Source organism: Vanacampus margaritifer, chromosome 3 (genome assembly GCF_051991255.1).
Source record: "Vanacampus margaritifer isolate UIUO_Vmar chromosome 3, RoL_Vmar_1.0, whole genome shotgun sequence".
Classification (NCBI taxonomy): Eukaryota; Metazoa; Chordata; class Actinopteri; order Syngnathiformes; family Syngnathidae; genus Vanacampus; species Vanacampus margaritifer.
This window is the reverse complement of record NC_135434.1, coordinates 17,702,973-17,716,422: the sequence shown is the minus strand read 5'-3', so window position 1 is coordinate 17,716,422 and position 13,450 is coordinate 17,702,973. Positions and strand designations below refer to the sequence as shown.

At 40.6% G+C, this 13,450-nt stretch overlaps 1 protein-coding gene across 7 annotated transcripts in view; it reads right to left on the bottom strand.

Annotated features, from left to right (window-relative positions):
• The window catches only part of ank1a (ankyrin 1, erythrocytic a), a 108,976-nt gene that overhangs the window by 11,157 nt on the left and 84,369 nt on the right, over window positions 1–13,450 (bottom strand). For 6 of the 7 annotated variants that reach the window (XM_077562377.1, XM_077562379.1, XM_077562380.1 and 3 more), the window contains 10 exons: window positions 12,812–13,016; window positions 12,601–12,697; window positions 11,291–11,519; window positions 11,082–11,210; window positions 10,417–10,536; window positions 10,258–10,342; window positions 9,971–10,045; window positions 9,720–9,851; window positions 9,478–9,630; window positions 1,576–2,209 (listed from right to left, as the gene is read on the bottom strand). In XM_077562377.1, coding sequence (XP_077418503.1) covers window positions 1,576–2,209; window positions 9,478–9,630; window positions 9,720–9,851; window positions 9,971–10,045; window positions 10,258–10,342; window positions 10,417–10,536; window positions 11,082–11,210; window positions 11,291–11,519; window positions 12,601–12,697; window positions 12,812–13,016 — 1,859 coding nt within the window. The remainder of the gene's footprint in view (window positions 1–1,575; window positions 2,210–9,477; window positions 9,631–9,719; window positions 9,852–9,970; window positions 10,046–10,257; window positions 10,343–10,416; window positions 10,537–11,081; window positions 11,211–11,290; window positions 11,520–12,600; window positions 12,698–12,811; window positions 13,017–13,450) is intronic. The other variant, XM_077562384.1, reaches the window with a different exon arrangement.

Genomic DNA, 13,450 nt, shown 5'->3' with positions numbered 1-13,450 from the left:
ATTTTTCGCTTGCCATCTTAGGTGGGGATAGCGTTCGTCTGATTCCATTTGATTGCATAACACGCTTCTTGGCTGCTCTTAAAATGGTGCACTCTTCTTGTGTCATTGAGTGTTAGAACAATGCCAAGAGAGTAAATGATTTTTTTGTGTCATATTCCGAAGGTAATTATGCACTAGACAAGCAATGTCTAACGAAACAGCAAGGAAAGTGGCTGACTAACATCTCTTGTGCAGACCTCCATGTCCAATGCATGGTTTTGGCTCGTGTTTGTTTTCCTTTGAAATGGTAATAATTAGTGATAGAAGAGATTAATTCATAAAGACTACAATAAAATAATATGTGTCAAATTAAGTAATACTAAACTGCAAGCCATTTTTGCTTTGGAAACATGAGCAAACTTGCTATCTAGTACAAGGCAGCTAGTGGAGAAGTGCAACGATAGCTGAAAGCTAACGGCAAACATCGAACATTTTATCCCACGACCAAAAAGCGATAGCAAATAGTTTGCTGTTGAATTGGGATATATAAAGATATAATAAAACAAACGCTACGACACTGTGTGGTTACTGCTCGTGGTTATTCTCATTTATCCAGGACATCGTTGTTTGATCCTTTAAGAATATTTGTTGAAATGTGGAGTGCAGCTAATCACAGTCCTTCTCAAATGGGGGTGGGGGTCAGTGCAATGCCTTGCGTGAGTGACCCCAGAGAACATGTGCTCTGTTTAAATTATTATTATTTTTTTGCATTTAAAAAAAATATGTAATTGCACATCCACTGCTGTAGGTGGCAGTGGTGCTCTCATTGTCAGAGTGTGCGCAGGGAGTACTAGCTCCTCTGCAGAGGTATACCTACAGCAATTTTATAGACAAATTATAATATTTATAGCAAAATATTTTCTTATTTTTTTGGGAGGGAGGCGTAACAATAAATTGAGAAGCACTGAGCTAACACTAAGTGTTATTTATAATCATTGCTTTTTATTTTAGTCACTGAGTTCACATGAAAATGGCTAGTGGTGCTATAAAGAGTTTAGGGACCGACTGCTACTTTTAAGTAAATAGTTGAATAATTTTGAGTTCCTACGCTGCCGATGTAAGCAGAATTTAGCTGTAGGTCGGATTTCACAGTTAAAGTGGTTCATAACATCAAACTACTCTGTACAGTTATTTAAAACATATTTGTGGCACCCAAAAGTTGCCGGAACCAATATTTCGTCGGTACTCCAACTTCTTTTTACATTCCAAAAACATATATTAAGTTGATGGTGCGAGCAAACAGTTGTTTGTCTATAATTGATTGGTTCCCATTCCAGGGAGATGCTTCCTCTCATCCAGAATCAGTTGTGATAGGCTCCATCTCAACCTCGCCTCTAATGAGGATGAATGCTGTAGAAAACGGGTGGATGAAAAATTAAAGATTTTGAAATTAGTCCACTTGTTTTTATGGTGTCGTTCGGGCTGGTGTTTGTGTGAATGAGCCCTCAGGCACAACGGACCCTACGTGAAGTGCACTTGAAGACTTGTATTTTCTTTTACTGTCGTGACGGATGAGGAGGGCGGGGTCAAACTCACCTATCACCATTCCGATCGGCAACACAGGTGAGCCCGGGTGATTCACTGAGTCGGGCATACACCCTTTGCTGTCCTGCAACAAGAGAAAGGCCTTCCTCTGAGCCCGGAGTCCCTCCTCCTCCTCCTCCATTGCCACCAGTCGTGCTAGTGACGGCCGAGAACTCCGAACTCGCCTCTGACCCCTGACCATTGTTCAGTCCGTTAAGATTGATACCAGCGATGGTGCCGCCGAGCGAGGCCGGCGTGGCGGTGCTAAGCGAGTCAACGCCCATCTCAGATTCGTCTTCGGGCAGTTCTATTGAGCCGCTCAGCACGACGCCCCCTCCGCTGGCGGCGCTGGCCCGACTGGCCGGCCGACCCAGACTTCCATAGGGCAACCCGAGCAGGCCCTCGGAGTCGTCGGCATTACTGCACTCCAGCGAGGAATCCTCCACAGGCACCAGGGAGGGGGAGTTGCCGGAGGGCCACACCTGCACGTCGGACATCTCCATCAGGGTGTCCTCCTCCGTGGTGGCGATGGGCGCGCAGTCCAGGCTAGAGACCTCCTGCCAGTAGGCCTCAGCACCCAGAGGCGAGGGCAGGCTGTACTGCATGGAGGCCGGGGACAGAAGCTCATCTTGCGCCAGCCCATAACCTGGAGCGACACACAGAGAAGCACACTGACACCCGGCCCCCCCCCACCTCACAACCGCGGCACCGGGAGCCTGGGAGGGGAAGAGTGCCCCTTTGCCCAGGAGCTGGGCAAATTGGGGAGGGGTAGAGGAGGCTGAAGGGGAAGGAAACGGGAAAGGAGGAGGAAGCAAATACAGGATCGAGCCAAAACAATCAGAGAGGAATAAAAGTGCAAAGTGCTGAGCAAATTAGAGCAAGAATTTTTAGACAATGGGGTGGTCAAGTGCTGAAGGGAGGGAGGGGCAGTAGTAGCAGCAGCAGACACATATGAACCAACAAGGTTAGACTGAGGCCCACTTGAGACTGATGCTGCTCTGCTAGCTGCCACCTGTAGGGAAACGACAGCAGTTTCAGGCCCCCAAAAATGGAGCTGATTTGTCCATTCAACATGCCGTCACTACCCAGCTCGCAACGTGTCCCTCTCATCCGGACACACCAAGTCATCATCGCACTTCTGCATGCATTCGACTCGCTCAAAGATTACAGGCAGGTTAATATTGTTGTCAGGCTGGAGAGCATGCATGCAGGCAATCTCATTTACATACATACAGTACATACACACCAACACACACACATACTCTGTAGTCTCAAAATATTCTGATCCAATTCAAATGAGAACGCTAGAAACTTTTAAGCCAGTGGTTCTTAACGTTGCTGGAGGTACTGAACCTCACAAGTTTCCTGGTTTCTTCTTTATTGAAAAATAAAATATGATTTAAAAAAAATGTTTCTTCCAAATTCTTCTAAAGGAAGTGTTCATCACTCAACTCAACTCAACTCAACTCTATATTTATAGAGTACTTTAAACTTTTCTTAAAATGGAGCCCAGGAGCAGTAGATACACTGAAAACAGCAGAGGCCCCAGAATTGAACCTTGTGGGACACCATACATGTGAATTCATATTGCACATATTCGTCCGACCACTTTCTACTTTTGCTCGACATAGTATCAAGGGATTATCGTAATAAAGAAATCACACTTCGTACCATCACAAAAGTCAAAAGTTGACTACTGAGCGCACCAAATTTTCTGCAGCACAGATAGGAAAAGCAATATAGTGTGTTCACTAGGGCTGGGTATCGATTCTAATTTACTCAATTGACTCAAATTTGATTCACAAGAGTTCAGCTCAATTTGATGTAGATTTTCCAGATTCTATTGGATTCACTTCAATTCAGTCCAATATTGATTAATTAGGGAACATCAATTCTTCTTAATATCAATGACAGGATAAAATCAAATTTTGCGGAGTAACTGGTTAAATTATTTTGTTTATTAATGAAAGTAACACGTGTTCTAATCACTTAAGTGTACACAAACACTGACATCAGCAAGGATGAGATGAAAATATTTTCATAATAAATAAATAAGTCAGGTCTTTCATAAATGTAAGAAAATACTTTTAAATTCACATGAACAGTAATTTTCAAGAAAATAGTAAAAATTGTTTTTTAAAATTCGGGGAAAAGAGGTATTAAAATAATCAATTCATGGTTTTATAAATCCATATCAGGCTCAAAAAGGCAAATCGATTCGATATTGATTATTACATTTTTAAAACCCAGCCCTAGTGATCACCTGCAGCTAATGATGGCCAAGCAGGGTGTAATCATGAATTATTTAAGTCGGGTGTGTGTCTTGACCTCCACCGAGCCTCTGGGGTTTGATCAAACCCAGGTTATTTAAGAACCACTGGTTTAAGCTGATAGGCACACAAGTTTCCTATGTTGCCAGTCTGAAATGAGTTACATTACATTAAAGACTGAAATGACTGTGGACTCAGGTCACTCCTACATCTGTGATATATAGGCAGGTCTGCTATATTAAAGTACAGCAGCGGGATTTTTAGTTTTGCTTTGTTATTCAAAATAAAACTAGAACTGCACTTGGACCAAAACACAACTTGTTGCAATGTGCATGAAAGTGATGATCTGGGGTGAATTTAAGTTGACGTAAGCAAAGTAAACAGACTGTAAAAGTTGTACATGGAGCAGAAATCGGAGGTATACAACCCCGCCACAAGCATGCGTTGATGCACAGCAGAAAGAGAGCAAGAGGACACTAAGTGTCAGCGTTTCATTCATTTCATGCTTGAGCACTGCTGAGAGTGCAGCAGACATCTGAGACAACTTACGACCTCAACCACCTTGTGACCTACATGCTACACTAACTCTCAACACTCCAAACGGCTGCACTATGATCACGGTGACAAGTGCCTGTTGCTTGTTGCAATCACTCTAAAAATGTGAAGGGCATTGTAAAGGCCAATGTTATCATATAGTATTTTATTCCATTTATACATAATAATGTTGTGGTGACAAATAGAATGGAAATATAATTACTCTTCCCTATTTTGCTGGTAGTTTACAGTAAATAGACCTAAATTTGTGATTACCTTTATGAATTGCAAATCAGCCGTTCTCTGATCCACAAAACTGCAATGATGCAGTTTTTGACTTTTGAGTAGAAAGTGCTTTGAAAATGTTGATTAAAGTTGGTGTCACTTGTTTTGACTCTAATTAAGATGTCCTATGTCCAGATAGTAAAGTACTGTATATTTATCTGTATTTATTAGTTTGACTAAATATCAGCATCCACTTTTTGAGAGGTCATCACTTTTTCCCAGCAGTCTGCAATGCAGCATAATAAATTATAGCAGTTATCTAGCTTCCTCTCTGCCTGGTAATAAATCAACACATATTGGAAAAACAGCAGCACAACGGGTGGCATTGACTGTGTGATCAATAAAATGAAATGAATTAAGACAGGAAAGCAAAGCAGTGAAACTGATGTGAAATGTACATTACTATGCAAAAGTCTTCAGCAATCACAAGCTTGATTATTTGAATGAGCTCTTACAAGAAGGACACAAACATCTTAGCGGGATAACTTGAGAAAAAAAAATATTTCCACAATGCATTTGAAGGGCGCATGGGTCAAGGGTCAAGAAACTACTGTGGATCTGGATGAGAGGATCTACATAAAGATGTGCTACCGACATTTATTTTCACCCATTGACATCCCCAACAGGCACTTTCACCAGAGATAAGTATTTGTACTTCGTTACTTTACTTGGGTAGTTTTTTTTCAGTACTTTGTAATTAGTATTTATTTTTTAGAGTACTTTTTACTTTCATCCGTAACATTTTAACATGAGTATTTGTACTAATTAAAATACTAGACGTGGAAGAAAAAGCAGACGTCAATACATCCTGGCTCCGCCAATCATATGGAGTGTTATACACGGCCCGTACATCCCAGTTTGTGATTGGCTCTATGACACTCGATAAACATGAGGGCAATGTGCGCCGCCACAACAGAGGATGATTTGAACTTCATAGCAAGTCAGAGAGTCAATTACCCAGTTTTGCTCCATTAGCTAATACCTTTGTATTTTTTTTACACAAATAATTGTACTTTTACTCAAGTAGAGAATGTCAGGACTTTTCCCAACTCTGGCTTTCACTCTCGTCACACTTCATAAGACTGCTGACTTACAAAAAAAACTCAATTTTGTTGGAAGTGATAGAGTTCTATGCTCTACTACATTCTACTTACCATTATATATGTAGGTTAATTATAATCAGTGTTGGGCAGTAACTAGTTACTGTAATTTAGTTCCTTTTTACAATAACTAATATTCTAACACATTTCTTTTTTAAATACAGTAACTCAGTTACAGTTACAATATGGTGCGTTAGACAGTTACTTGATAAACTATTTAATTTAATAATTGTGCGACACTCATAAGGATAAGCTGTTCAGAATAAAATAATGAATGGATGGCTGCTGTGTACGGTACTACTTCCTGTTTACAATGGATTGATGCTGCCGTACTAACGAAGAAGACACATTGTGGGCGGGTATCGGATTCGGCAGTCATGGAGAGTCAAGGCGAGCGCAAGATGAGTTTTTCAACATGGAAATACGTTCATTATTTTACTTTAGTTGAGCATAAAGGAACAGTGTATGTTCTTTTTTTTTTTAAGTAACTAAAGAGTTACTTTTAGTAACATTACTTTAAAAAAAGTAATCAGAGTAATTGAGTTACTTTTAAAATGAAGTAACTTGTAACTGTAACTAGTTACTATTTTTTAGTAACGAGCACAACACTTATAATTTTGGTAAAAATAAATCCAATGCCTTTTTGCGCAGACTTTTGCACAGTGCTGTTAATACATAATCCAGAAATGCACACTTATAAGAGGAGATGAAGCAGCATTGGTTCAAATACAAACATGGAGATGTTCACGCTGAGCCAAACTGATTGACTATGTACAAGGACATCTTTAAAATGAGATTGATGAGATTGGTGCACCATGAAATTGATACAAATACAATTACAACACGTTGATTGTTCACACCAAACAACCCATTAAATGAACATCGTTGACGGAGAATCATAGTCACAAAACCACAACATTCATTCATAAACAGAGCGGACTCTTGTCAATGATAACAAAAAAGGTTTGCCCCTTTTTTCCCCCATATGAAGCCCACCGAGGACAGAAAGGAACATTCATAGTAGGTATGCCATGCAAGGGTACCTGTGGCATGCTGCATGTTCAGTGTTTGTTAGAGATACTGCTCACATCCAACTAGGTGTGCAGGGGAGGCATGCACAAGCACAAGCAGGGCAAGGGAAGGACATTGTGGGGGAAGAGAAAATAGAAAGGGGAGGCTGATGAACACAGACGCAAAGTAGGGGAGAGAGCGAGGGTCACCTCCCCTCTCCCAGTGGGTGCTGAGTGCACACACAGCCTGTGTGAGGTGAATCATTCACAGAGCGGACACTTACAAACGTGGGAGTTTCAAGACTCTTACAAAAAAAAAAAAAAAAATAAAAATCACAAAAAAAAAATGCACGAAAACGTCGCAAGTAAATCAAAGGAAAAATATGGGTCAGAGGTCAACATGAGGTCGGCATGAGGTCAGAGTTCGGAGAGCGGTGAGGAGGAGGAAGAGTAAGGCTGCAAATGACATGTCCACAGAAACAGAGAAGGACAGATTCACAGGGAATGACAACAGAGCTCCCAAAATGACATCCAGTGCACCGACAGCATTATTAGTCCCAAAGAAAATCTAACTGACCTTCATGCAACGTCAGGCATGACAAGTTCATCAAAATCAAATCAGAAACTCTCTCCAGACTTGCAGGGTGTGTTTTATTCTGTCTCCATATAATTCTGACTGACTTAATTGTGAAGGATTTTGGCAGAAATATAGTAGACAAAAAGTAAAGCAACTTGGATTTAATTTCCTGTTATGTAATTTTTTTTGGGGGCACACATAAAACGATCATAGCAGAAGTTGGTGCCAACTGTACAACATCCATGCATGGAAGTCTGCTTGTAGTTCTTAATAAACGTACTTTACAAACTGTGCTCCTCCCACACCAGTGTTAAAGGGAATGATAGGAGCCGCGTGATAATACCAACTATAAAATGTGAAAATACCAAAACCCAGTCTAACCCACCCCTTCGCAGATTTGACACATTATATCCAAGTAAATAATTTGTTTAGTATACTCAACCTGATATATATATATAAAAAAAAAACAACATAATTTAAGAGTTCAGAAATTGTTTTAAAATATATTATTTAAAAAAAGAAAATCAGTACTCATTATATTGTATTACTACCCATTTACAACACCAAACAACTACAATGACAGAGCTGACAATGCCTTTGGGAGGCAGGTAGGACAAGACAAGACGGCATTCAGATTCACATCTGATGTGATCTGAATGATTTCTTCCTTTCTTGAGCTTTGGTTTCTATGCATGGTTACATCTTGTTACGTTGCCTCCAGTTTTCACAGAATTGCGCCACTAGCCTCTCGGACCTCGGATACAGGCATGAGTGACCAACTTTCTAGTGCTGAAAATGGAGTCAATAAGATGTAGGGCATGTGTGAAAGAAACCATAAGTAAAAGGAGTCAAGGACAGTGCACCGACTCTTGCTAGTCAGGCAACACTTATGATCGAAGTATGGTTTGATCATGTACAACAATGTATTGCTATGTGCAGCAGGAATACTTAGGAGGTGGATGCTTACATCTTATCAAATCAACCATGAAGAAAAGAAAAAAAAACAATCAGAACAATAGGTAGATCTGAGATGAGACCCAATACAGGAGCTACTTCAAAAATTCAACTTTTACAAGTTGACTAACACATTGACAAAGAGGTATTCATTCAACAATGTGCATTTTTTGTTTGTTTCATTAATTAGCTCCACGAGAAGGGCAAAATATAAACAGCTCTCAGTAAAATGCAGTTCTACACAACTGCAAACAACAAAACACAATAAATGTTGATACAACTCTTGTATTTGATCTCATTACAGTGTAAAAAACAGTTTGGTCAAAAATAACCCAATTTGGGTCAAAAGAAGACCAACTTGCTACTTGGTACTTTTGTACAAAGCAATTCAGAAAGTTGGGGAAAATTGACCCAAGTAATGAGTGTCCCGTTTGCAAAAAAAGAAAAGAAAAAAGTGCTAAATAAAAAACCCAAAAGGTTCGGTCGGTGCCTTTTTGACCCATACTGGGTTGTTTTTGACCAAACTGTTTCTAGAGTGTGGACTCTACTTTGATCAATGGGTCGTTTTAAACAAAACAAACGCAGACAAATTGGGTCATTTTGTACAAAGCAACCCAGAAAGTTGGGTCAAAGTGACCCAAGTAGCAGGTTGGTCCCATTTTGACCACCAAAACCGAAACAAAACAAAACAAAAAGTTTTTGGGGTGCGAAATTAACCCAGAAAATTGGGTTTGTCACTTTTTGACCCACATTGGGTTATTTTTTTTACCCAATTGTTTTTAGAGTCTACATTCTAGTTGGGTCAATTTGACCCAATTTTCTGGGTTGCTTTGTACAAAATGACTCGATTTTTTTGGGGGGTTGTTTTGTACAAAATGACCCAGAAATCTAGACCAAATTGACCCAGGTAGCAGGTCAGTCCCATTTTGACCCAAATTGGGTTATTATTTACCCAACTGTTTCTAGAGTGTAGATTGTGAAGGTTTATCTAACGAGTTTAGTGGAAGACTACACAGGTTGTACTGCAGTAGGAGTGTCCTGAGTCCATGAGCATTTTGCTGTGCTTACTTCCTGCAAAGGTCTCAAAGCAGCATTCATACACATTAGATGAGTAGGCAAATAAGAGGGGGAATTCAGCGAGGTCTTCGGAGGATGTTAGGGAGGAAGGTGAAACGAGAGCTCACCATTGGTCATAGCAGGAGAGAGGTGTTCTCTTTCGTTATGTCGTCTGCCGAGTTCCCGAGAGCCTCGTCTGGGAGGTTGTGCTGGTTGGCCCTCGAGCATGGTGACGATGTCCATGCGATCAATGCTCTTCAGGGCCGCATATAACGTCTCCACTGCAGTGGTGCAAGACAACAAGCAAAAGAGAACTCTCAGGACAAATCGGTAGCTGGACTGCGAATGATTTGGAGCCGCCTACACTGACTTTTGGCTCTCTTGCCCTCGCGAGTTGCCCACAGGTTGAGTAGTGCAGAACTCTGCTCCAGTAAGGAGTTGGGATTCTCCACACGGATTTTATTGATGTCATCTACACTGAGCTGAAGCTCACGGGCCAACTCTAAGGAGAATGAAGAGCAAACAAGTGCATTACAATCCCTGCAATTTTATCCACATATTGCAGACATAAACAATGGACTGGAGACCTTTTGAGACATGGAAAACACTGTATTAACTCACCAGCCCAGCTCAGTCCCAACTGTTCTGCAATCACAGCCATCTTGAGCTCAGTCCTCTCCATGGCGCTCATTGAGGCTGCAAGAGCAGAACACTAACAATTAAGTGACCTCGTTCTTGTGAGGAAAATGCTACTAAAATGTTGCAAAACATATTGTTTTGATTATATTTAGCAGATTTATGACAAACATTTTTTGAAACTACAGTTACATTTAAGTAACTCATTTCACAGTCACTCAGACCCTGATAAGTTATGTTTGATTAAAGAAGCTGGAAGGGGTGATTCGTACCCATGGCAGGCTCGTTCAGGGCACTGTATCTTTCTCTTAGAGCCAGTGGGGTTAAAGTTCGTCTGCGGTCTTCACTTCCAATAATCTGCCAATCAAGTACACAACAATGATGGTGGTAGAAAGCGAGAGAGGTGTTGATGTGCACTGACTGAGTTGTACCTTGATACAAGGAGGCATGGTAATGTTGAGGTTACACAACACATGTTGACTGTCTTCATACTTGGTGGTCTTGCGAAGGAAAGACAGGAGGCCAGTGTGCTCTTTGCTGCTATCTCTCACCTGACACACAAGACCAATAGGAACAATGAAGACATACTCACATGCTGTACACTTTAAATGAACGCTTTAAAGTCAACCCCACCCCTCCCGAAATTCTTCACAATAATATGTTCTATGCAGCCCCACTAGTCTAAATACGGTATTCTGGTTAATATTGCATTGGTGGAATATGAGTTAAGCAGCAAAATGCAGCAGTTTTTATCAATATCGGAGGGCAGCCATTTTGCCACTTGCTGTTGAGTGAAAATGACATCACAGTTGTTCAGGTCTCAAGTAACAACCAATCACAGCTCAGCTTCAGAAAACAGGTGAGCTGTGATTAGTCATTGCCTGAGCCCTGAGCAACTGTGATGTAATTTTCCGTCAACAGCAAGTGGCAAAATGGCCGCCCCCAGAGATGAATAAAAATGACAGAATTTTGCTGCATAACTCACAAATGTAATATTAATCAGAATGTCATGTTTAGACTAGTGAGGTCACATATAACATATTATTGTCAAGAAATGTTTATGGTTGACTTCATCTTTAACCGGACATGCTGTCACCTTAACAGAGACAGGGAGTCTGTTATCTCTAAAGGCCTGGAAGCTGAAGCAGCGAGGCTGCTGGGCGGCCTTCCGCACTGGTACGAGATTCCCGGAACATTCCAGGTGAAGCGGCATACCCTCCATCACCTGAGGGAGGAGTAAGCAAGATTTTCCAATATGGAATACTGTTTTGTGAAGTTATGCTTTTACACTTTTGACCAACTGACCTCAATGTCCCTACTACGGGCCACTTCTGTGAAGTTCTCATGCTGTTCCAGGGTTTTATCCATTTTATCGTCTGTCATGCAATAACAGCGCAGGCGGCCTTCGCGTAACTCGTTCATCTTGGCAAAAACCACAAACTTGGCCATGTAAGGCACAGCTGACAGCTCTTTGTAGAGGAGGTTGGCGAAGGAGACAGATTCTGCAGTACGAGGGCAGTCCGCAAGCCAGAACCTTAGAGGCCCAAAACAAAAAGAAAAAGAAAAAAGAAAGGCAGAGTAAATGATATACATGCAACGTTAGATAAACTTGAACAATCCAAAACATTCAATTTCAATAGCTTTAGGGTTATGGTTGCTAAATCTGTTACTTAAAGGGATACTTGACTCATTGAGCCATTTTCAACAGTAGGAAGATAATATTTTGTCTATATTTATTGTGATAACTTCATTATTTTTCATGAACAATTAATACATTTAACTCATTTGCTCCCAAAAACATATAAATACATTCTATTTTAAATGTTTTAAGTGTCCCAAAGACATATTGATAATTTTTTTTAATGCTAGAGCGTACAGAAGGCTGTGATGCAGCCTCTCAACTGCAAAGAACAGTTGAAGAAATGGTACTTATTACTCAAACGGCCAGCAGGTGGCAGGAGAGCAAAAGAGATCAACCAAGGCCATGTTGAAAAAAAGCACATTTACTCAGTTCTAAATAGATTTGTGAATAATGATGAAACTTAGCTATATTCTAATGTTAATTGCTGCAAAACGGAAATGGATAGGAATATACTTTTTTTTCCCGATGAAAGAATCTTTCATGTTTTTATAGCAATAGAACACAATATTCTGTAGGCCTTGCAAAATTCGTCAAAATCCAAGAGATAAGGGGATTGCTTTCGTGAAAATGGCTGGGAATGACTGAATTTTTAAAACGATTGTTGCCACTTGCTGTCAACTGAAGATGGCATCACCTGTGCTGGGGAAATAAGTAACGACCAATCCTGGCTCAGTTTGCTGACCAAACCCCTGAAAACAGGTGAGTCATGATTGGTCCTCAGTACAGGTGATGCAATCTTCAGTCAAAATCAAGTGAAAAAAATGTTTTTAAAGGTATTAATTGTACATGAAAAAAAAAATTAAATTATCAAATTTATTCTGGATAAAATACTAACTTTTTACAGTTGAAGATGGCTTAATAAGTCAAGTATCCCTTTAAAGGCGCCATTTTAGCTCCAGCTCTTATGCAAGTGTACCTAATGTTGTCTCCTGTGTGTATGGTTGGTTAAGTGTAACCAAGTGAATGAACTTACCGTGCGGAGACATTGGTGGTAAAACTGGCACATTCATTAGCATAGACAAGCTTAGTGGTACCAGTGATGTCCTCCCATTGGGCGGCAGCTGTTCCACCTGAGAAGCACAAGATGAGCTGTAGGTGAATACAGACCTATTGGTTTTGACTCATTGGAGGTTCCTTGAATGAGTGGACCAACAAGTAGTCCACCCAGTGGTAGCATGTAGTACCTATGACAGAGCAAAGCAGGCGCAGACTGGTGGTATCACCCTCCCCGGCGTCTCGGGGGCTCTCCCGCCAGGACGGAGGCAGAGGGATGCGGAGGCCGATGGGTCGGTGGAATTTTCGTCGCCGAGGCTCGACCGTCACCACAGGGCTAAAGTTGGCTTGGCTACCAAGCAGCTTAGCGACCAACTCATCAGGAACGGGCTGAGCCTGGGGTCAAATGTCAGTGACGCAGAGGTGGAACACCAGACCGGTGCAGAAGTGATGAAGCAGAATGTACAAATGTGATGAGGAGTTGAAGTTGAGAAGGGAAAGAAATGAGACCAGAGTAAATAAAAGAAAACTCAACTAACATTGCTTTTAATAATGCAGAGAAAAATCAAACCAAACTGTTTGTGTGAGATAATAAATCATTTTTATTGTGTGAGACTTGATATCAATGGTTAGTATATATTTACCCAAGGAAGAAACATAAAACATTATGAAAAAAATAACATAAATGAACAGTATAATTTAAGATTGGCTGCTGAAACTCATGCCCATATTCATTTTACTTTAATTCATTTACAATTTACATATTAATCTTACAACATGAGTTTTACTTTTTCAGAATAAATCATTAGTTTATCTAAACAAATTCTGGT